General features: G+C 40.4%; 1 protein-coding gene across 2 annotated transcripts in view; it reads left to right on the plus strand.

The window, feature by feature from the left end:
• The window catches only part of Chst9 (carbohydrate sulfotransferase 9), a 255,132-nt gene that overhangs the window by 204,657 nt on the left and 26,337 nt on the right, over positions 1-24,138 (plus strand). For both annotated transcript variants that reach the window (XM_038331644.1, XM_038331643.1), the window contains one exon: positions 17,654-17,691. In XM_038331644.1, coding sequence (XP_038187572.1) covers positions 17,654-17,691 — 38 coding nt within the window. The remainder of the gene's footprint in view (positions 1-17,653; positions 17,692-24,138) is intronic.

Below are 24,138 nucleotides of genomic sequence, written 5' to 3' on the forward strand. Positions count from 1 at the left end.
CTTACCCTCTGCTCCTTGAGTGACATCAGTCACCCAAACACTTGGCACATTTCCAACCTTCTAGTTGTTCTTATTGCTCTCTCACACATCCCCACTAAATCATTTTCACCTCCTGCACATTTCTGAAGTGGGTGCCACACACACACACACACACACACGCACAATCTTAATGTCATTCATCCTCTCTTCAAGACCTTCTGACCTCCTCAAGGATGCTGCAATTGTTTTCTAGCTTCTTCTATCTTCAGTTCTTCCAAAAAAACCATCTCATCACAGCTCTTTCAGTGAGATTTTTTTAAGAAGTATAAAGAATATTAAGAACACTGCACTGCTTAAGGTATTAAACCTACATTTACAATCAATGCTAACTACTTAATCAGTAAAAAATGGTCTCGATCTCAGACATTGTCTGTGTGTGGAAGAAGTCTAGACACTAATTTAATATGAAAAGTGGCGCTGACTCTTTCTGAAGCAGGCCTTTCCTAGGGTTGGTTTTGGGATAGAGACAGCAACTGCATCTGGTTATTTGAACTAAGAACCAGTATTATGCTAGTATGAAGAGCTTTTTGTATAGCAAATATTTCTGATTAGAGGAAAAAGGAAAGTCAGCATTAATAGTGAATTTAATCAAACCAAAGAGGAAAGAAGTCTCTGGTTGCATGAGATTGTGATTGGTGGTTCAAGCAACCAAAACATTATTGACCCAAACTCGGTTAAGAGAGAAAGATGGATAAGGCCAGCAATGAGAGAAGACAAATTACCACCTCCAATTCTGTGTTTAAATGTGGAATTACAGTGAGATAAACACCAGAACTCTAGGAGAATTAGGATGTTTTTGCCTACACATATAACTATATAGGCTTATGTTCTCTATTCATGTAAGGAAAAAAGAATAGAACATTTTAAAATGAAAATCGCATAAATCATCTAAAAATCTTTTATAAAATTGTTAAGAATAGGTTTAGGATGTAAGTTGGTTGGTACAGCACTTGCCTGGCGTGCATGTAGCCCTGAGTTTAGTCAGTACTGCATAAACAGGACATGGTGTTACACACCTGTGTTCCCAGAACTCAGGATGAAGGAAGCAGGGTCAGAAATTTAAGATCACCCCCTACTTTACACAAGGTCTTTAAAGCCAGCCTGGACTAGACACCCTGTCTCAATAATAATAATAATAATAATAATAATAATAATATTTCTTTGGGCCAATGACATGGGGTCAGCAGTAAAGGTGTTTGCCAACAAACCTGATATGATTTGAGTTCCACCCCTCTAGATCTGCAGGGCAGAAAGAGACATCCAGCCCCTTAAATTTTGTCTCCTGACCTCCATACAAGCTCAAGTTCATACACACATACACAAAGAGAGAGAGAGAGAGTAATTGGTTTCATAGCAACAAACAAAATTGACTATGCATGTATCTTTTCCAAATATAAGTTTTAAGAAAATTACTCTATCACCACTGAGAAACAAAATAATCAGCACACTCACTGCTAAATTTCAAAACATGACCCTGAAATTCCCAAAGACTCCTTTACAAACAGTAGGAAGGCAGTACTGGATTTTGGTATTTATCACTGTAGAATAAGCTCCCTCTGTTTTTAATGTCAAAGACAAATAGGAATCTTAATAACACTCTGTGGTACTCCATGGATCACAGTCAAGTTTATCATTTCCACCCTTTTCTCACAGATTCCTACCATAGAATTCATTTGGTGACAACTCATCCCATTCAAAAGCCATCCTGTCTCCATCCCAATCAGGTGGTAGAGCAAACACTTATAACCTCTGAAATGTAACGTAAGCAAACAAATGGAATATGCATATTAAAACTTAGGGAAACTATGTAAATGTTTCAAAATTGTAAGTCCATCCATTTATATTAGGATCATATAGAAAAATATCCGATAGGTTGGGTCTGGAAAATGAAGCCATAATGGAACCAACTAAAGGTGCCTCCTTCCGCTTGCCCTCTGCTGCTTGAGTCAGCCATAAGCCCGAGACATACTTTAGGTTTGCTGAGAGAACTCTGGGAAGGCCACTGAAAAAGGGTGCAGCTTCACTTTTTCTTTCTGATAATATTAACCTACACTCTCTGGAGAGGTCCTGTCACACTATTTATCACTTTGAAAGAGCTTGGAAGACTGACCAATAATCACAGAAGTACGGCCCTGCAGACTAAGTCCAGCCATCCGTGGGTGACTGTTGGTATATGGAACATAGATAATTTAAACACTAAAACACCCACCAGCAGTGTCTATATTCCCCAGTCTAAGATTCACTTTACTAAAAGTTTAGGAGTTCGGTGCCTTTGTCTCAGCTGATTTCCCTCGAACAGAAATGAAGATTAAAGAAAAGTTGTGTTTTTCCCTCTATATTGTATTTATTTATATGTTCTGCATGGGGTGGTGCGTGCTTGTGTATGCACGCCATGGAGCATGTGCGCATGCGTGTGTGAAGGTCAGAGGAAAGCCTTTGGGAGTTGGTTCTCTCCTTCCACCATGTGGGACCCAGGGATGAAACTCATGTCATCACACTTAACAACAAGTTCCTTTACCTACTGAGCTGTCTCACCAGCCCAAGAGTGGCATTCCTTATTCTGAACTGCTTGTCTGTTTCGGGAACAGAAGAGGCCACACGCAGAAATGGGATTCATGTCTATGTTTGCATTAACTTACTAAAAGTCCAATTCCAAATGTTTTTATTGTTTCTTATTTGGCTAAGCCAAAGTTCTTGAATATTTGTCAGCCATTTAAATTTTCGTGATTCCCCCACACACACACCATTTCACATTAAAGGTAAACAGTAGCTTGAACTTTTCCATACTCCCCTGTAAATCCAGAGCAGCATGCTTTGCTATCTTTTTATTCATGCTTCTTAGCCACACTTAAAAAGAGCTTGCATCTGACTTCCACCAGTCTTCTCTTAGCCTTTGCTTGTGTAGTCTGCAGTCCAAGGGAAAGAGATCTTGCTGAGTCGGTGTAGGGGCCAGGCCCTGAGCTAAGCCCTCTAGTGCTTGTTGACTAACTGAAAACAATTGTGCAGCTGTGTGTGTTCACAGACGAGGGAGCTCAGAGAAGTTGTGTTCTGCCTGGTGGCCCCCAATTCTGAATCCTATTGAAATCCTTGTTCTGCTGCTCCCAGAGCTAGGCTAGCTAGCATCTTTAGATTCGGACCAAAATTTAACTGACATATTTTCTTTTTCTGCTGAAACTTGGGGTTGTTTCTTGAGTAGAGTTTGTCTGGGGTTTGGAAGATTGGGGACCTTTGTTGCTGGCACAGGGTCCCATGTTGTCCTGGCTGACCTCCAACTCCTTATGTAGCCAGGATAACTTTGAACTTCTTACCCTTCCGGTTCCATCTCCTTGATGCTAGGATTATTGCAGGTATGCACCGACATACCCAATTTATACAGTGCCGATGATAGAAGCCAGGGTCTTGTGAAAGCTAGGCAAGCATTCTTCCAACTAAGCTACATTCCAGACTGTTTTAATGCTTTAAGAAAATGGGGACTGTGAAATTTACATTTTATTCTCTAAAAACTCATAAAAATTATTAACGAAATGCACCAGTTCTCTAATGTTCTGTTCTAAATATTTGTGGCCCTCTTTATATTTCAAATCAAGAGCCTATCATCCCACAGTCTCTCTTCTCAACTCTTTACAAGGGATTCTTAGTGATTTGTACTCGGCTCTGAGCTCTGCTCCTCTCTCCTCCATTATTGTGAGGTACAACAAATACTAAACTGTGCTCTCAACTCCTCTAACACCCTTCTTTCAATTGTTCTCACTTTTGTGGTTTTCCTTTTGCATTGATACGTGTTATCCCAGTTAATTGAGTTTCTGGTGCCTTCACTTACTTTTCCACCACTCCTCCACCCCTCCTTGTGAACTATCCTTCCTTATAAAATACCACTGAATAGACATCTGTCTAAGCCAGCATTTAAATCACTCCCTAGCTCAAAATGTCCCAGGATGCCCTCACCAAATTCAAGTCAATAGTAAGCCCTTATATAAACGCATGAGTCATATGTATATAATACTAGTCCAGGATACAATTTTCACTTCGTGCTTAAGTCTTCTCTAGTACACAACAGCACCCTGACCCAGCAGACTCATCTCTTCATTGCTCCAAACTCATTTGCTGGCTTGAGGTAGAGAGATGTTTTTGATTGTGTGTGTGTGTGTGTGTGTGTGTGTGTGGTCAGTGTGTGGACTTGTTGGCGTAGGTTGAAGGACATGTTTTGGGGGGTGGTCAGTACACACATACTTATTAGTATATGTGAAGGGACATGTTTTTGATTTTGTGTGTGTGTGTGTACTTATTGGTATAAGTGGAGGGAGGGACAGGTTTTTGCTTTTGGTATGTGTGTGTCTACTTATTGGTAGAAGTGGAGGGACATGTTTTGGCTTTTGGTACGTGTGTGTGTGTGTGTGTGTGTGTGTGTGTGTGTGTGTGTAGGTGTGTAGGCTAGAAGCTGACTTCGTCTGTCACTCCTCAATGCTCTCCACCACTTCTTTCAGCTAGGACAGCTGGCCAATGAGCTACATGAAGCCACCATCCTGGCCCTCCCAGTCCTCAGCACTGGGGTTACAGCATACACCGCCTTATCACCTGCTTATGTGGGTTCTGGAGATCCGAACCAGGTCATCATTGTTGCAGGGCAGACTTTTTCCAGACTCAGCTACTTCCCCAGCCCCTGGCATGTGACTTTGCTCTTGCTTTTCCTGCTGAGTGAGGCTAAAATCTCCCCCAGTTTCCCATTGTCTCATATCTGCACCAACCTTTTGCAAATTTTCACTGCCATTCTTAGACTCAAAGACATTAAGCAGTGAAAAGTACACTTTGTTGCAGCGCTCACTGTCCACAAAGACAAAGAAGACAAGGGGAAGGTGAGGGAAGCTGCCGAACAGCACAGACTGCAAGTGGCAGTTGAGACTGGAGGCATCGGAAAGTGACCCCATCACCAGAGCTGCTACATCGGGACTTCAGTGCATTTTGCCTCTGACTAAATAAGCAATTTACTATAAATATCTGACAGCTCGATGATTTGGTGTTATTTGTGAGAGAGAGTTCATTGTTCTTTCTACTTAATTTCTGCATCTCCTAAGCAGCTAACATGCTAACTTGTCTAAAATAGACAGGCCTTGAAATAATATTACAGGAGCAAATAAATGAGTTTTAGTAAAGGCAAAAAGATCTCTACTTTTGTGAGAAATCTGTAAAGTGTTTGGCTTGAAAACTAAGGCAAGTGAGAGTTTGTCTAGACTTTTCTTTTGTAAGCAATATAGTTTTTAGTTGCTTCACGTTTTAGCATTAAGTTCATAAAAATATGACAATTATTCAAATGGCTCAAATAGGTTGATAGGCAAGGAATAGAAACCAGCATATATTCTTTATCTGAACTCATTCCTGAGGCTTTGGACTTTTAATTCAAAGTGTAATTATTTTTAACTGTTATTGAGCCATCCCTCAAGCCATCTCAAAAGATCTTTTTTGGACAGAGTAAGTAATAAATACTTAGCAACTTAATTTTTCACCTTATGCCTATAAAACATAGCTGGTTTGTTTCCACAGGCATGTGTATATACACATATCTAGGTCCACCCACAAGTCGCAGCCCACAAAACTGTGCAGCCTACACCATTGCTCTCTTTCGAGACGTGTATAACTATCTGCAGAGAGAAGTTCCATGTCTTGGTGAGAATTACAATTCATTGCTATGACAATGATAATTAGTATTGCTGTCATCATGCTATTTAAAGCTCAGGTCCTGTGCCTACCTTTTTCTGCAGTAGAGTTGGAAGTAATGACAACACATCTTAAAAATAAGAGATCAAGTTCGTAGCTTCATACGATGCTTAAAAGTCACTGCTTCTGGATAGCTCTCCCGAGAGGATGGAAAACAATTGATATCTCCCTCAGGGATAAAAGCGGCAAGATAAACATGTCTGCACTATATGTATTAGTACAAGGTCTTCTTAGCCATTTATCACAGAAATAGACTGACTTCAAACAACGGTTTACATCAAACTCAGTCTCTAGACAAAGAAACTGAGGCTTTGACAGCGAGTGAGGTATCTGCTTGGCAAGGCAGCATCCCGAGCACCCGGAATTCACTTAGCCCCTGGGTTCCTGCACCCCTCATCCGTTTTCCTTTCAGTGTTTCAGGGCATTGTTGCTTCAGTTTGCACAGACTTAGTTGGAGGTAGGCACCATAGGTTTGATTGATACAGCAATTTGCATCTCAAGGCGGCACTCGATAAATACAGCGCCATGAAAGGCTACTCTCTCACCAGCCAATTTCCCCCTCTGGGCTGACTTTAGAAGCTCATTGATGTCACTTCCTTCCTCAGTCAGCAAGTGAATTTTCTTTAATTCTCAAGACCAGCTGTCCATGCTGTCAACAGAAAGTTATTAAAATTCCTTTAAAGTGAATAGAAATAGCCTAAAAGCAAATGTACTTGGAAACAGGAAAGAATCAGTATGCAAAGTCCACAAACCTCTGAGCGAAATAATGTTGATCCAACCAGAGATTTCAAGCACTGTATATTCAAGACATTAGAAAAAATAATTAAAGGATGCTAAACCACGCACTGCTTAAACTTTTATTAGTGGAAGTTTATGCAGTTAGAATTTAGCTCCATAAATTCCATTTCTCCTTTTCAAATATGATTTGAATAAATTGGGTGATAATGTAGGTTTTCTTTAAGTGGGATTTCCTCCCTGTGTTATTTCATGGGTCAAAGAACATTTAAATGTCCACCAGGCTGGAAAGACCGAGAAAGACAGAAAAATATCATCTTCATCAGAATAGCAGCCATCAGAATCACTGAAGCCACAAAATAATAATGCAATTATGTTTTTAACTTATTAGAGTTTCAACAGCTCAAAAAGAGAAATCGTTCATTTCATATACAAAGAGCCATATTAATTGTGCTGGAGAGACGGTTCCATTGGGAAAGTGTTTGCCACATAAGCATGAGGTCCTGATTTCAATCCCCAGAACCCATGGGAAAAAGCCCAGCATGGTAGCATGCTCTTATAATCCCAAGGCTGAGGAGGAGGAGACAAACAAATCCTGAGCTCACTAATCAACCCAGCTAAATCAATGTTCCGAGTAAAAGTGAGAAACCTTACCTTAAGAAAGAAAGAAACAAACAAACAAGCTGGGGTATATTCGAGTAGACACCCAAGACAGAACTTTGACCTCTACATGAATTCACATACATGCACCACATACATGTAGGTAAAAATTAATTTAATTTAATAGCTATAACTCTCAGAAATGACCAATCTGGTTCTGAGTACCCATACATGGCTGTCCCCTTTACTTCCCTATCAGAGCTCAGTCTCTCAGCAAGTGGACCCCTTCATTGTTGCCTGAGTGGTACATTACCTAGTAGCCAAGTACCTCCCAAGCATGGGCCTGTCCCCAGCCTCACACATCACCTATTACCACCCACTTTTTGTTTGAACAGATTCCTTGACTACTAGGTTCACTCTGATCTTTTGTCTCTGAAACTTACACTGTACTGCACCAGACCAGGTTTATGTTTAAATTTCTGCCATCACTTACCTTATAGGTTCCAACCATCATCAGCCAAGGCTTTCTACCTCTGTGTACCACACAGTGCATCTGTGTCATGAAACTCTATCTTAACAAATTGCAGCATAATCCAGGAAAAATGATAGAAATTTAGCTAAATCCAAACAAAAGAAAATTCTATAACACTTAATCTTCATGAGAAGTAAAAATCACATTCTTATTTACCTAGAATTAGTTCTTCATCATTGACTTCAGTTGCCAGAAATTGGGATGTGTAATACAGAATTGTTACACTATATAAAACAGAGTTATAAAAAAGAACTCATTTTGGATTGGTTTTCCAAGGTAGATTCTCACTGTACATGTAGCCCAGATTGACTTTGAACTTGTGATCCTCCTTTTCAACCTTCCAAGTCCCAGGATCACAAGCATGAGTCCCCATGCCCAGCTGATGATGACGATGATGATGATGATCCTTACTGATTGATTGCTTAAAGTTCGTGGACAAACAATTGGGAACTCTGTTTGTTCCCTTTCTCATTGTTGTGACAAAATGCCTGACCAAACAATCTAATAAAGAAATGGTTTAGAGGACTCACAATTGGAGGGGACACAGTGGATCACGGTGAGGAAGACATGGCAAGAAAGACAACTGCTCACCGTAAGCTAAGGACAGAGAAAGATAAATGTCAGAATTCAGTTCTCTGTCTCTGTCTCTCTGTCTCTCTCTCTCTGTCTCTGTCTCTGTCTGTCTCTCTCTCTCTCTCTCTCTCTCTCTCTCTCTCTCTCTCTTAATTGGAGATACTAGCCCATGGTTTGTTGTCACCTGAATTCAGAGTAAATTTTCCCTTCTCAATTAAATCTCTGGAAAATCCTCACAGACACATTGAGGGGTATGTATCTTAGATGATTCTAAATAAAATCAAGTTAAGAAAATGAAGATTAAACATCACAACACTCCTGTGGTCAACTTGACACCCAACCACAACACTTTAAATTGTAGTCTTTCTGCCTTAATAAGCTGATGACATCACATGATGTGAAACCCATTCAGTCTGCTTTCGAAAGTCCCCATATTAGTAGTTTCAACACAGTGCGAAGTACTTCTGCTCAGACGTAAACCCGTCTTTTACCTGTAACCCTTTTAAGATTAAAAGCAAGTTATAAATTTTCAACATGCTGTGGCCCATAATAAATATTCCCGTACCAAAAGGGAAGACAGAGGCATAGCAAGACAAAACAGGTCAAAACAAGAATAAAGCAAAGGAGAAAAAGCACCAAATCTCGCAGCCCCATGTCCAGCATTTATGGCTTTCAATAGGATCATCTGTCCATTGGCCAGTGCTTCCCAGAATGACATTTTCCATTTGTGGTGTCATGTACTCAGAACGGTTCATTGTAGAGCTTTTCAGATCTGAGAACTGTGATCTGTCTCATTCTGTTGCAGCCATGACCTTACTGGACATGCCTGTCTCATCCCAGAAGGTAACTTCAGACTTTAGCCTCCCTGCCTCCACTCTGATTCACTGAGCTTCCAAGGACAGCTCACACTCCTCACACTATTTGCTCTGTGCCCTCCTCATAACCTCATCCTAGTGCCCATTTCTTCTTGCCCACTAGCTGCCAACAACTTTGGCTTCATGTCCATAAACTGCAGTTTCTGGCCTTTGTTTGTTTGTTTGGTTGGTTGGTTGGTTGGTTATTTATTGGTGGTGGTGGGGTTTTTTACACATCATTTGCGAGGCTGACTCAATTTTTTTTTTTGTTTAGCATGAATGTCAAATCCTGGCCATTCTTCTCTCACATCTCATCTGTTCTTGTGATTCTTTTGTCTCAGTAGACTGTTTTCAGTAACACCACCACAGCTTGTAATTATTTATACTTGCTTACTTATTTTTAATTTTTTTGGTCACCTCCTATTCTATAATAATAATTCCTTAGGGTCAAGGACATACTTTCGTGTCTCCAAGTCTCAACCCACTGCTGGTACTTTCTTGGCATTTATAGTATTTTTGTGGAGTGATAGTCCACATTTTTTTAGTGAATGGAGCCTTGCTAACTTCCCTAATGTTAAATGAAGTTGTTCCTGATTCTTGCTCTAATGAAGTTTTACGATAAAAAAAATTAATACATGACCCATCTCCCATCCTAGAGTTGACTTCTAGTGGATTCTGAACCCTGTCCAATACTTTGCTGGTACCAGTCCCTTTAATATTAGTTGCCAAAGTAGGACTAGTCATGTTTGTTGGACCTCATCTCTAAGATCTTTCATTACACCTATAAATAAATTCCAAAATCTAAAATAAGCTAAAAGTACATAACACTTTAAGACCTCTAGTGCCAAGTTTTTCAACAAAGATAATCAGAAATTGAGTCACTGTCTCTACTGCCCAGGGACTTCTGTATCTCCCCATACCCCACACTATCATCAACTCCATTTTTTCCTAGCCTCTGTCTTTCCATCAGTAAGGAATTCAGTCCTAGGCTCCTTTCCAATCTAGACAGGGCTCTAGTTCACTGAATCAAATCCATCACCATATAGGTCCTGTTTCTTAAATTCTAAAATCTTTCTTAACATATCATAAGGGGGCTGGTCTTGTTATACCCAATAGTCAACAGTTATATATTATCAAATTTCTCTGATTATCCAGATTAATAATTGCATATTTGTACCCCAGGAAAGAGGAATAGATGCATTACCTTGCCCTCCCCCCCACACACCTCAAGACATTGCACAGAGCACTTTGAAAGCAGTTGATTGCTACAGAAAGGATCATGCTAAATGTAGATTATAATACAGACATTGACATAAGCATAGACAAGGAAGGGATGAAGCCAAGTTCTTTGGAAGCAAAAAGCAAGATGTTTGGCAGCTACTGTCTTGTTCACAGTTGAGTCCTCAAAGCCCAGTCCTTGTATATGACTCAGGAAAGCTGATCCAATGGTATCTATTGAATAAGTGAATAAGTAATGCCAGATAGAATTCTTTCTGGTCTTGATTTCCTGTAGCCATGTGTCACCAATTATTCTCAACTTCTACCACATGCTTCGATTGATTTTCCTCTTTATCTTCCTCCCCAGTCAAAGCCCCAAAAACCATCTCCTAGTGTTTCCACCCCTACGAAAGCCCCCAAGCCATACTCCATTTTCTCTCTATCCTCTGTCCAATTTACTCAACATACTACGCTTCCTCCATATACCCTCTCTTCTAAAGGAACCCTAGTCACTTTCAGGTTGTCAGCTGCTTCAAACATGAGGCAATGACCGGTGTTCAGGCTACCCAAACCTCCATGGGCAAGGCTACTTCCGGCTAAACCCTCCCATCTACCCACACCAGTCATTCTCATAATAGGCTCCAAACTCTATCCAGTTTTTAAAGTCTGAATCAAGTTCTGTCTTTTCATGATTCTGGTTCCTATACCTCAAAGCCAAGTCCTATCTCTGAACTTGGATTTAATTTCTTGTCTTTACTGTGTGACTAAGTATTTGTTCAACCACACCTATTATATTAGTTAAAATGTTTGTGTTGCTGTGATAAAATACCATGACCAAAACAATTCAAGGAAGAACAGTTTTATTTGAGCTTATGGTTTCAGAGGGAGAGTCCATGGTGCAGGGAGGCATGGCGGCAGGTGACTAGAACAGGAAACTGAGACATTGCATCTTAACCATAAGCATGAAAAAGAGAAAGTGACCTAGAAGTAGACTGAGGCTATGAGCTCTAGAAACCCATCTGTGTTGGTGTGCTTCCTCAAGCAAAGCTAAGCCACCACCACCCCAGCAGTACTATCAGCTGGAGACTATGTGTTCAAAAATATAAGCCTACGGCAGACACTTCTAATTCAAAATACCACACCAATCCAAAAGATTAGGCTATAAAAGATAATCTAATTTTATTCATTAAAAGGTTAATCATAATGCCATTAATATTGCGGTCCTGAATTATTCATGGTACATTTCTGAATAGATTAAAAAAAAGAATATATGTAGTGTTAAGTGAAAAAGTATCTACTGGAAGCCTAAATGATCCCCAAGACTAGTAACATTTCTTGATTCTCTGTGTTTGCCAGTTATGTCATTCATAATTCAATCAATTAAAAACATTGCTCAGTGGTTCATCTCTGTCATCCAAGCACTAGGATGGCTGAGGCAGGAAGACTGTGATTTCCACACCAGCATGAGCAAAACAATGAGTTCTCTGCCAGTCTGAACTATAAAACAACTGTTGTCCCCATCCTCTCTGTCGTCATCATCACCACCTCAGTCATACGTTCTCATGTATTATATTTGCTCATTTCTTCCTTCTCTCCCACTTTACCTTGACTTTGTTAATGCCCTGATGCACTTACGTTTATCTTATATAAGTTTACCTTATATAAGCCTTTAGGGGATAGCTGACATAGTAAAGGAACAATAATTTTAGAATTCACATACTATATTCGAAGGCTTGAGATGAATACTTTCAGTTCATTAAACTATAGGAAACACCTGAAAAGTGAGGATCTGAAGTTTTGAAGAACCCAAAGTTAACAAAAGAGCTGGAACCTGAGAGGTTATTTCACATGCTGTGACCCCCCATCCAAAACTAAAACTGCAAACTCTTGCAGCTCTGTGCCTGGCTCAGAAGGTTCTAGAAGCCTCTTGCATTGCATTATGTCAACATTTTTCAGAAGAGCAGGTTCACAGTTGGTCTTAGGTCCTCAACGGGGCCTGATATCTTAAACAGGCTAAAAAATAACTGTTTAAAATTGTTTAAGCAGTAAAAGACTATCCCTTGAGGTTTTTATCAGTTTGAGGCAGGTCATCAACTAGTGTACAGTAGAAGGAGACAGGAGTGGCTCTCCATGCACTTGTAAGGATGGGATGTGTTATCCAATAATGCTAGATCTTAGAGATGTCAATCCCCTCCAATACTGATGGCAATAGGTTGAAGATATTGCAACAATTTCCAATTCTGTATGCTGCTGCCATGGGAACCAGCCCTCAGCATTTCAGAGTTGGAGTGGGGCCTACAGACAGTGGGCTATCACTCAGCTTGACTTTTCTATCTGAGGGAGTAAAGCTTACTACTCTGGGACCCACGAGGGGGGAAAACTTAACTCTCTGGGGCTGACAGAAAAGGAAAAAGACACACACACATACTCTCTCTTCTCTCTCTCTCTCTCTCTCTCTCTCTTTCTCTCTCTCTCTCTCTCTCTCTGCTCTATGTTCTTTATTTTATACCTCTGTCTAATGTATCCCTTTTATCTCTCTTGATGTCTTCCTTCTAACTAACTTTGTTTTTTGTCCTTACAAGCTTATATACCCCAGTAGGATCTTTGAAGCAATATAAAAATTACAATGTGTTACATAGTATTTTAAGTGAATGATTACAATGAATATAAGTAAAAAAAGGGGGAACATGTTTTCCATATCCCTTACATGATTCAACATTTTACATAATATAGGTGAAAAAAATTATTATCAAGAATCCACATGCATTCATGTCCAAGCAGCTTGTTATAGATTAACATAATGTAAGCAAGCAAGGTATTTTTTTCAGTCAGTTCTTTTACTGGCATGCTGCATTTTGCAGTTACAAAGAAAGTACCAATTATCTTATTATTTACCTCAAAAAGTAATCTTATAAGAAATCTTAGAAGAATCACAATCTAAACTTTTATATATGAAAAAGAGTCAGTCTGCTCTATTTTAAATCCTAAGGTTACATAGCCAATCAGTGTAACATGAGGGAGGGATGCTTGTTGGGGTTTATGTCCTGCCCAGTTCCTCACAGCCCGCAAGCCCCAAAGAAAATCACACAGAAGTCTACATTAGGTTATGAACTGATTGGCCCATTAGCTCAGGCTACATATTAGCTCTTGTAGTTTATATTAACCCATTGTTCTTATCTATGCTAGCCACATGGCTCAGTACCTTTCTCAGCCAGGTAGATTACATCTTACTTCTAGGTGGTTTAGGCAGGAATGGGAGGAATGGACTTCCTCCTTCCTAGCATTCTCCTGTTCTCATTGCCCCACCTCTACTTCCTGTCTGGTTGACCTGCCTATACTTCCTGCGTGGCCAATCAGCGTTTATTTAAAATATGATTGACAGAAAACAGACAATTCTCCTGCACCACAACAGGCTTTTATAGCAGAAATCTGAGAGCAGAAATGGGTACAAGAAATTAATCATCACTCTTGATCACCAACCGATCCTAGCACGAAAAGTACATCAGCTAATAATAATTGGGCTGCTTTGTTCTTGTTCCTAAACCTCAATGACTCTCTCATGTAGCTATATGTCTTTCTAAACTTTATATTGTTTTCCAAGATTTTCTACCCAAAGTGATTAACGAAAACATCTTAACCTAATCTTAAGTTACTATTTAAAGCTTTGTTTTAACATGATACAGCCTAAAACCTGAAAACACATCTCTCAACATTAAGATTAAAAGTGCTTGAGCTAACTTAGCTTCTGGGACTCATTTGATTTTCTTAATCATTAACCTAAGCCACAATCCATAAGACTCCTCTAGCTGTGTGATAGTTCCTTGTTCTTATTTTCTATCCTCTTTCTACCCATTGCTGTTTTTTCAGGGGCAGGGGCAACACTTTCACAGTACAGCTTAAGAGAGGAAATCTTCTTCATAATAATCCATAGGTAAAAATGCCCAGTAGAAAGGGATAGTTCCAAGAGATAATCATGCTACACTAAGGGCAGCGGGGGGGTCTCCCCATGCCCATTCACACCACGCCAGATACCAGAGAAAATGGCAGTGACAAGCATGCAGAGACACAGCAGTATCAAGAGACATTCTGGGGCCCAGAATTTGGGAATCTTCACTGTCCAAGATTCACCCATCAGAGCTTTGCTTCCTCATGGGCCAATCCCCTGAAGTCAACTGTCACCTGCTTCTCCTCTGACATAGCCGCCGGCACCTGAAGTTCATGAATGGACCACAGGGTCTCAGCATCATGTCCAACAATGAATACACAATGTGTCCACAGCCTCCTCAATAGTGCATTCTGCTCCACTTATTAAAGATACATTCAATCAAAAACATAAAGACTCTAGGCTGCTATTTCTGCGTTCTATCAGCTCTCCACTCAACAAGCTTTTTGAAATGTTCTTAGTCCCTTGGCTTTGGAGTCCATTTCATCAAAACATACAAAACAAGGCCCAAGCATGAGACAGACAAGATGTTTTATCCAATCCAGCCATTGCTGTGTGTTAGGATTAAAAATGGTGCGATAGAGCCCAGTTTTCAATGGTAGACCATAATAAATTGGACAAGATGTACAAAGCATTCTATCCCTGGTCTTTTACCTGAAACAAGCAAACAAAAATGATTTCTATTTATTATTATTGTTCCCTGGAGATAATGTATAGGGAGAGGAACTCATAACTCAGGACTAGCCACAGAGGTAGGTTTTGAAAGCATGGTTATGCCTATTAGAACAAGAGAATTTCATGGAGCTGATCTCCTATTGCTACTGTAACAGACCACAGTCATTCCACTATCATCAATACTAGTAGGTGTAGGGAGATGGCTCAGTGGGTACGGCTCTTGCTAATCTTCAAGAGGATATAAATTCTGTTCCCAGCATCCACATCATGTCATCACCTGTAGTCCAGCTCCAGGAGATCCATCACCCTCTTCTGGCCTCGACAGACTCACACGCACACATGCCACACACACAAACACACACACACACACACTCAGAGGCATGCACACACTAAAAAATAATCAGAATAATAAAACATTTTTCAGATGTGTTGGAATCTCTCTCTCATACACACACACACACACACACACACACACGCACACGCACACGCACACACACACACACACACACATACTTACCTTGACTTGGCAGAATTGGTCTCAGGACACCCAAACTCAAAGGATGCTCATGTTCTCTGCATAAAATTCGGTATTTGTGTAAAGCAGCATACTCCTCCCACACACTTCGATCATGTCTAGATTTCGTTCCATGCCTAGTACTGCAAATGGTCCCTGTGTGCCTCATCTTGGGAACAGGAATAAGAAAAACAACAATCTGTGCATTAGAAACCCACAGAAGCAGAGGTTAGCTGTACTATAATGTTGGTGGCTTAGAAAACAACCATACAGATTTGTCAGTCTCATGGCTCTCGAGGTCAGAAGTTCAGGGACTAACAGCAAGGTATTGACCAGCTGCGCTTGTTGGGAGCCTTGGGGAAGAACCATTTCTTTCCATCCCTCCCCCCCCAGGTCCTAAAAGCTAATTCAAAAGCTTTTCCTCAAAGCATGTTGCCTCCTCTTTAAGCTCTCTGCATATAGCCTGATAAAGAAATCTCGACATTAAAACATACCAAGAGTGTCCAATGGAGATTTTAAAACAAAGAAAATCGTTTTTTATTATCTAGAACCTCTAAGCTTGGCCCCTGGCATTTCTTGGCAACAGCTTAATCAAATTGTCCCTCGCAGGACTTCATTCTATTTTTTATGCTTCTTATATCTCTACTGTGCCCTGAATGATGCCTCAAAAGGTACTGAATTCTTATAAAATTTTAATATATACTAATTATTGAATGATTAATTGACTGGAGAGTTTCACTTATATGTTGTATCTTTTAAAATAAGCAGACTGCCAGATTCTTTCTATTTAAACAACAACAATAATAATGTACAGTTGATGGGGTCATTTCTCTCCTTCTAGCATAAGAAATAGAGAAACAAATTGGTGACAAATATCTTTACCCAGTATGATGCCCTGATGGGTGGGCCACGGATTAGCATCTTCTTAAAGGGTTGAACATGCAACTCACATTTATATCCCTGGGTATTTATTCCAGAGAAATAATTATTTGTGTCTCATTCAAAACCTATACCTTATGCTTACAGCAGCTTTACACTAGAAACTAGGTAGTTCATTGGGTACATCCACACTGTGGCCTAGTACTCGGCAAACAAAAGGAAACAACCCACACACAGCCATGAGGACAAAATGCAGAGTTAGACTTGGGGAAAAGACACTAATCCCGAAGGGTTATATAGCACATATGACTCAAATTCTTGATTTTAAGATGGTATCACTGGGCCAATCTGGATAATGAGTACAAGGAATTTTTTGGTATTATTTTTGATTTGGGTTATGTTTTTGAGACAGAGTTTCACTCTATAACTAGTAATCCTCCTGTTTCATCCTCCCAAATTCTTGGATTCCAGTCATCATCCTGCACAGTAGGCTTTACCTCTGTCTTATCTGACTCTGTAGTTGCTTCAGTCAAGGGTTATTTTTAGAAGACATGTTTAGAAGATATGTTCATTCATGACAAAGCTGTTCACAACCCATCATTTTTGTGCTACCCAATTTCTTCTTTGTTTTCCTTCCTGAAAGCTTCTTGTTATTTGTTATTGCTGAAGATTTTCTCTCCTGTTTAAGATACATATGACACCGGTCATCCTGGACTATTTTCGTTACTGTATTTGTGTAGCTGTTCTTAGATTCTTATTTTTCATGCTTCTCTGTTGCCTTCCATCCATTGCTCTGAACTTCTTTCATCCTTACCAAGAAGATATCATCAACTGAGCTGTTGGTTTGGATTTCCATCTCCAGCAACACTGTAACAAGGAACGAGGTCTTCATGGCTCCCTGGACAAAGAGTTGTTTTGGAAATAGCGTTTCTCAGCTAGAATGCTTGCTCAAGCCTGTAACTTCAGCACCAGGGAGGATAAAGTGGGAGGACCTGGAGTTTTAGATCAACTAGAGTCTTGTGAGCTCAGTGTTATGATCAGACTTTGAGGAGTTGCCACAGTCTGAGAATCTTTGACAGGCTCTGGTCTTTTCATCTCTCCTTTGTTTCTCTTCCAAAGTTGAGTATAGCTGCTGGGTACCATCCTTGGTGACTGTCCACTGCATTTGGTATTCTTGCCTAGAAAGTTCTTTTTAGGTTTTGACATTGTGCTACAGCTATTGCTGCATTCGGACATGTCCCCACTGTGATTCGGACCCTGTCCACAGAGCCCATGGCAGCTGGGGTGATCTGACTGAGGACAGAGCAGGATCATTGGTCCTGCATGTTGTCTTGATGAGTGTGGTTTCATATAAAATTTCTTTCTGCTTTCTTTTTCAGTGACTACAGGGAGAATCCAGGAACACATCACCAATCAGGTATTTTCTCACCTTCTCACAAACCAATACGAGGTCATTTTAAATACTAATACTTGCATAGTAAATGTTTCAGTCACCTTGTGCTCATTGTGACCTATGAGCAATAGACACAGTCTTGGTTCTTACAGCCAATAATCACTCATCTGTGAATAACCATGCACTTTCATTGTCTGTCTCAACCCCATTGCTTTTCTCTACCCCACCCCACCAAGTGGAAAAGTAGACACACCCTGTCACTCTAAACACCTAAGTGTCCCTGTGACCATGTTATGACTTCTGGAGCAAATATAATCACAACTCAGGTGACTCTTCTTGGTCATCTCAAGTGTTAATTCAACCAGATGAAACTGAATGACTTCCAGGGCTCACAAGAGAGGAAAGGCACCTCAGGGTGACTTTCCATTGCCATCATTTCCCTGTGCTCAACTTAGTGTGTTCCTGTTTCACAATCCCCATGCCCAGTCTCTCTCTATGATCTAATGTCTGGATTGTCAGCTATACATACTGTTTATAGGACTGGTGACATGTAGCCACCCATGGGATAAACCAAGAGAGGCTGTCACCAAGAGCTATGCAGCCCGGCCCACTGACCCCTTCTGCAGGCCAGAGCTGCAGCACCTACACATGATACTTGCTCAAGAGACTCAGAAAAGTCTGACATTGGCCTCTGGCAAAATACTGCTCAAATTTCACTCCCAGATACAAATCTCCATGGCTTTTTTTCTTTCTTTTTCTCTGGAATAAATTATAACTCACCATTGCCAAGGAGAAAGGTTAGGTAAGTGTACATTTATATTGGGTAAGGTACATTTTTTCTGATGTTCTACTTTTTATTGTTATGCTTATTTTTATTATCTGTTTAGTTAGCAAGCAAATAATGGGGTTCAGTAGACTCTTGATATACCTCTGTTGGTAGAGTGCTTTTTTAAATGAGCATAAAGTCCTGCAGTCTTTCTCCAACACCACATAAATTACATGTGCTAGGATGTGCCTGGAAGAGCACTCTTAGAGGTGGAGGCTTGGGGATGGTATTAAAAGTTCAGGCTATGCTTGGTCCCTGAAGAAGATGGAGACCACTCTGGAGCACATGAGGTCATGATAGCATCCGCATACATGTGTACTATACCTTGCCCATGTTTACCCCTCCCTTTACCCTCACTTGTCTCATCTTCCCTCCTTCTCCTGGTGGTTCCCCAAACAGTATTCCCTCTGTTTTTATACATGATCTGAGTATGGTTGTGATGTCCCTGGATAAACCCAAAGAAATCTAAGTTGTTGATGAAGGCCACTCATTTGTTTCCCAGCCGTCCAGACCTGAAATAGCCACCAAAAAATGTATTAATTAAAACACTGCTTGGCTTACTAGTTTAGGCATATTCCTGGCTAACTCTTATATCTTAAATTAACCCATTTCTATTCATCTGTGTAACACCCACCCCTACCAGTAAAGTTCCTTCCAGTGTCTGGCATCTGTCTCCTATGGTGGCTACATGGCTTCTCTTTGACTCTGACTACTCTCTCCTCCTCTATCTACTTGGAATTCCCACCTTGCCCTATTCTCCTAAGCCACTGGCTGAAACAGCTTTATACATTAACCAATAAAAGCAGCACATATACAGAAGGACTTCCCACACCACTAAGTCACATACCACAGAGGTGCCTGCATGTTTGTGGTTTTTTGGCAATATTCTCCTTTATCTAAGTCACTAATTTCTTCCCAAAAATAAGCTTCAATTTTAGCTCCCATTGTCATTTCACCCAAATAAAAATATGGCTTTGGCCTCATCAGCACCAGATACCCCTTAATTCATGATGATTTAAAAACTGAAGACTCAATTTGCTTACTATACCCCACAGCAAAATCAAGAGACAGGATCAAGCATTTATCGGAAACATTTTTGCTTTTCTTTATGTGTGTGTATAGAGATAGGTGGTAGATAGGAAGACAGACAGAGACAGACAGACAGATGGATGGGATTTATTATTAAACTGGCTTACAGGATACCATCTGGAAGCTCAACAGTGACTATTTTCACAGTGGAGAAGCTGAGAAATAGTATCTACCCAGTCCTCAAGGCTAGATGCCTCATCAGTTCCAATCTGGTGCTAAAGGCCTAGAGGATTCCTGGAAGTCCTCGAGTCTTTAGTGCATGTCGGCAGGCAGAAGAAACTAAATCCCTACATCAACCAAAGATAGCAGCAGAAGCAGTAACGGGGAAATGGGATCATCAGAAAGGTCCTTCTATATCTGGGCTACTGCAGCGAGGGGGAACCATCAGACCTCTGAGTGGGTCTTCTGCTTCAGTTAGTATAACTGAGAACATCCTTCTAGTATGGCCAGAGATATCTCTACTCTAGAGGAACCCTCACTGCTATGAACAGATTCTAGAGCTTGTCAAGTTGTCAGTCAGTATCAACCATCAGAAACGTCAATAATAATAATAGCTCTAAAAATGTCGATAAGAGTAATTAATCTTAAAATAGGTAAGACACAGATGGCAAGGGCTCCACATTTAGTCAGGAAGCCAGCAAAATGTGTGTGTTAGAAAAAAGGACTGTCAGTCTAAGACACTAAACACAAGCAGAAAATTTCAACTTCAAAGACAAGTAGGTACATTAAGGAAAAGAAGAGATCTCATCATGAATTTGGGGGTGGGGATCTCAGAAGACAAAAACCATAAACATAATTTTCCCTCTTTTGCATGATGCCCAAAAGTTTCCCATTCTGCTCCCTCACCCACTAGATTTCGAGTGTGATTTTAAAGATTGTGTTACAGAGAAGAGCAGTCTGTACAGTATCAGAGAATACCATGGTTGTGTGTTGATGGCATCAGTTGCTCTCTCAGAGGCCCATTTCCCTTCTCAGCTTGATCTCTTTAAGTTCTTTGAATGAGTTCAAGTGGTTTTATAAGGCAGAGCCGTAGTTAAGAACGGAAAGTTTATTGTTGTTATGTTTACAAATTTACCACAGACAGAATGCTTTTTTCATAAAGATATTAACTTTCCCTGTTGATGTAATAGGTAAAAATTATTTTAAAAAAAAGAAAAGAAAGAAAGAAAGAGAAAAAGAAAAAGAAAAAAGAAAATCTATTGAATCGAGTTCTTTTCCTTGTGAAGCTTCCACCATACATGCGGACTTTTCTTGTTGAGATTATTTGCCTCACAACCCACCCTCCCTTCTCTCCCTCCCATTGGTCCCATTGTCTTCCCAGGGTACTTCTTCTGTGTGTGTGTGTGTGTGTGTGTGTGTGTGTGTGTGTGTGTGTATGTGTGTGTGTGTGTGTTTAGTCACATATGTATGATTTTATGTATCTACATAAAATCTAGGAACCACAAATAGAAAGAAAGTATGGTGTTGCCTTTCTGCAAAGGGCTTAATTCATTTAATATGCTTATCTCCAGCTGTACTGAGGCAGGTCCTTACAGGAGAATTTTTGTTTCCTGCATGTTGCTCCTTTGTTCATTTGGCTAAACTAAAAGAATGTGTGGACACCAAAACTGAACACCAAATATTTACTCATGATCTTAAACAAGGATCTGATGCCAGTCTCAATAAGCAATTGAAAGTCTTTGAACTTTAACATAAGGGGGAATGCCTTAATGCATTTCTCGCACAGCCCTTCTCAGAACAGAGTCGCCTTGTGCAATCTTTGTCCGACAGCTCACATTTCTAATACCGCAGTGGAATTTCTATTCATCGTTCTTCCAAAGAAGGACATGCTTCCCCCTCTCAAAGACACAATTCAAAGGGTCATCTGACAACTTTAATTTATCCAATTTCTGGAATAAAAGCTAAGCCAGCCTTGTTTGCTTTTTTTCTCTTTTCCTTTGCTTTGTTTCGTTTTTCTGAAACAAGATTTTATTGTACAAACTAACCTGACCTGGAACTCACAAAGGCAGCTCGGGCTGCCTTTGAACTTGTGGTGATCCTTCTGTCTTCCACTGTTTGAAATCATTCTGCTACCAAAGGAATTTGACTCTTGAGAGGCACGTACTTTCATTGGTAGGGGGTGTGTCTCAATGTGCGTGTTTAGCTTGTGGGAGACAGGTCTCTCCTACAATGTGCCTTCCAGTGATCCAACTCAAGGTGTCAGACTTGGTGGCAAGCACCATCCCACAGATCCCAAGAGAAACATTTTTGAAAACTCACTTTGGATATCAATACAGTATTCTTTATCAGGCAGTGATGCAAAATGGAATAGGGTTAAGCATTAATCTTGTCCCTAAATCCTTCCTACTGGGCACTATAAATTGTGTAATTAAAATGAAATTGAAAATCAAGCCTTTCCCCCCCCGCCTTTCTTTTCCCTGCAGTGGACAAACAAGACTGTGCAGCAACATGAGAAATCAAGGCTGGAGAGGGTGGGGTGTGCAGGACTCACTGGCATAGCCAGTGTATGTTTTCAGCCCTAGCTCCTTTAACACACCTGATCTCTGAGAGCAAACAATCATTTGAGTCCTCTGAAGGGACCCTGAATTCTTTCCCATGTAAGTCACTGGGGAAATCAGAACGCTTTTTAAAAGTGACTCGGGAGTGCCGCTGGTTTATGAGACCAGGACAAAAGTGATCAGCAAAGTGCTTGGCAGCGCCTGTCCCAAGACGCCATGAATGCATGACCCATTTTTTCAGCTGTGTCTTTGGCAACTTGCTGCTGTAGTGATCTCCTGTTTGGGAAATGCTACTTGTTGAGATGAAGCCTCTTATGGGTTTACCGAATAATTTTCACCATGGTAGATTAAAGCAAATACCTTAAAATACTACCAAAAATATTCCTAAAACAAAATAATTGTCATCATAAGGAGAGGGGGGGAAAGGACCTGGAAACCTTTTCCTTTTGCTGTTTGGAACAGTCTGTTATAGAGTCCACGATTGTAGCCTCCAGTAATTGAATACCAGCTGTTTGTCTTTTAGAAAGCAGGTCATCAAAGCCCTTACTGCATTAGGACCTCGGGGTTATGCAGTGATATGGCAAGGAAAGGCACCCTGTGTGGAAAACCATGGTTTATGAAGATGCATTTGCGTTGTGCGGAACAACCCCAGTTCAGGAGCTAGCTCTAGGACAGTTTTGGCCTCACTGATTGCCTGGGTAAGTGAAAGTCATGTCCACAAGTATGCACCCAGGCTATTCGTAAGTCTTCTTTAGTTGCCATAGCAGATTAGTGTGCATGAGGGCCTTAAAATGAGACAAAGGTGTACCATGCAAGTCTGGAGGTTCTATGTTCAAAGTCAGGGTGTCATGGAGGCCATCTTTCTAAAAACATTAAGCAGGATTTTTTTTTCCTAAACATTTTTGTTCCTGGTAACTATCAGCAACTTTCTGCAATACCTGGGTCATTACCATACAACTTCAACCTCTGCCTGTTCTCCTGCTCCGATACTGGCCAGTATTCAGGAAACAGTACTAATGAAAGCATCCTGATTATATTTGTAAGGCTCCTGTATCTAAATAGGATCACACTGACAAGGACAAGACATCAGGACTTCACTATCTCTGTACAGAAAGCACAAGTCCACCCACAGTAAGCTGAAAATATTGGTTATCTCAGCCTACTGCTCCCCACCCCACCACTGTTGTTGTGAGTAATGGTTGATCTGCTCATGTATTAGATTCATCCTGGTACTTGTTAACTAAGATCTAGAAACCACAGCACCATCATACTCTGGACTAGTGGTTCTAGTGTTGAATTCAGATTAGAGGACAACTTTTGGACAGTCTAAGGAGCCACCATGTGCTTGACAAGGCTCTATCACATGTATGACAAGGCTCTACCATGTGTATGTTAGGTCTCCACCCTGTACATGACAGGGCTTTGTTTACAGAAACTGCTCCTTTGTTCCCAGCTGTACAGAACCAAAATAATCACACAAAAACTATATTAATTACAACACTGCTTAGACTATTAGCTCAGGCTTCTTATTGAGTAGCTCTTATATCTTAAATTAACCCACTTCTATTAATCTATGTACCAGTACAAGACTCATGTTTTACTGGTAAGGTTCTCTGGCATCTGTCTCCTTTGCCATCTACAGGGCATCTTCCTGACTCCACCTTCTTTTCTTCTCTGTCTCTTCTTGGAATTCCCTCCTTGCTCTATTCTGCACTGCTATAGGCCCAAAGAACATTCTTTATTAACCAATGGTCAAAAAAAAACATATTCATAGCATATGGAGGGGAATCCCACATCACCTCAGGCCCTTTTTTGTCTAAATAAAAAAGAAAGGTTTTAGCTTTAACATAACAAGATTACATACAACAGTTATCAAGCAGGAATTATGGTTACAATATTTATATTTATCTTTTATCATAACTAAGGAAAATTATAACTATCTATTCTTCCATTCCATCAAAGACCCCAGATGGATATAATATTACCTAGGTTAACAGGAAGTGCATTGTAAGCAACTTCCAAAACTCTAGAAATGACAGAGACATCTTGCTGCCTGGA

This window comes from Arvicola amphibius, chromosome 5, assembly GCF_903992535.2.
Source record: "Arvicola amphibius chromosome 5, mArvAmp1.2, whole genome shotgun sequence".
In the NCBI taxonomy this organism is placed as follows: Eukaryota; Metazoa; Chordata; class Mammalia; order Rodentia; family Cricetidae; genus Arvicola; species Arvicola amphibius.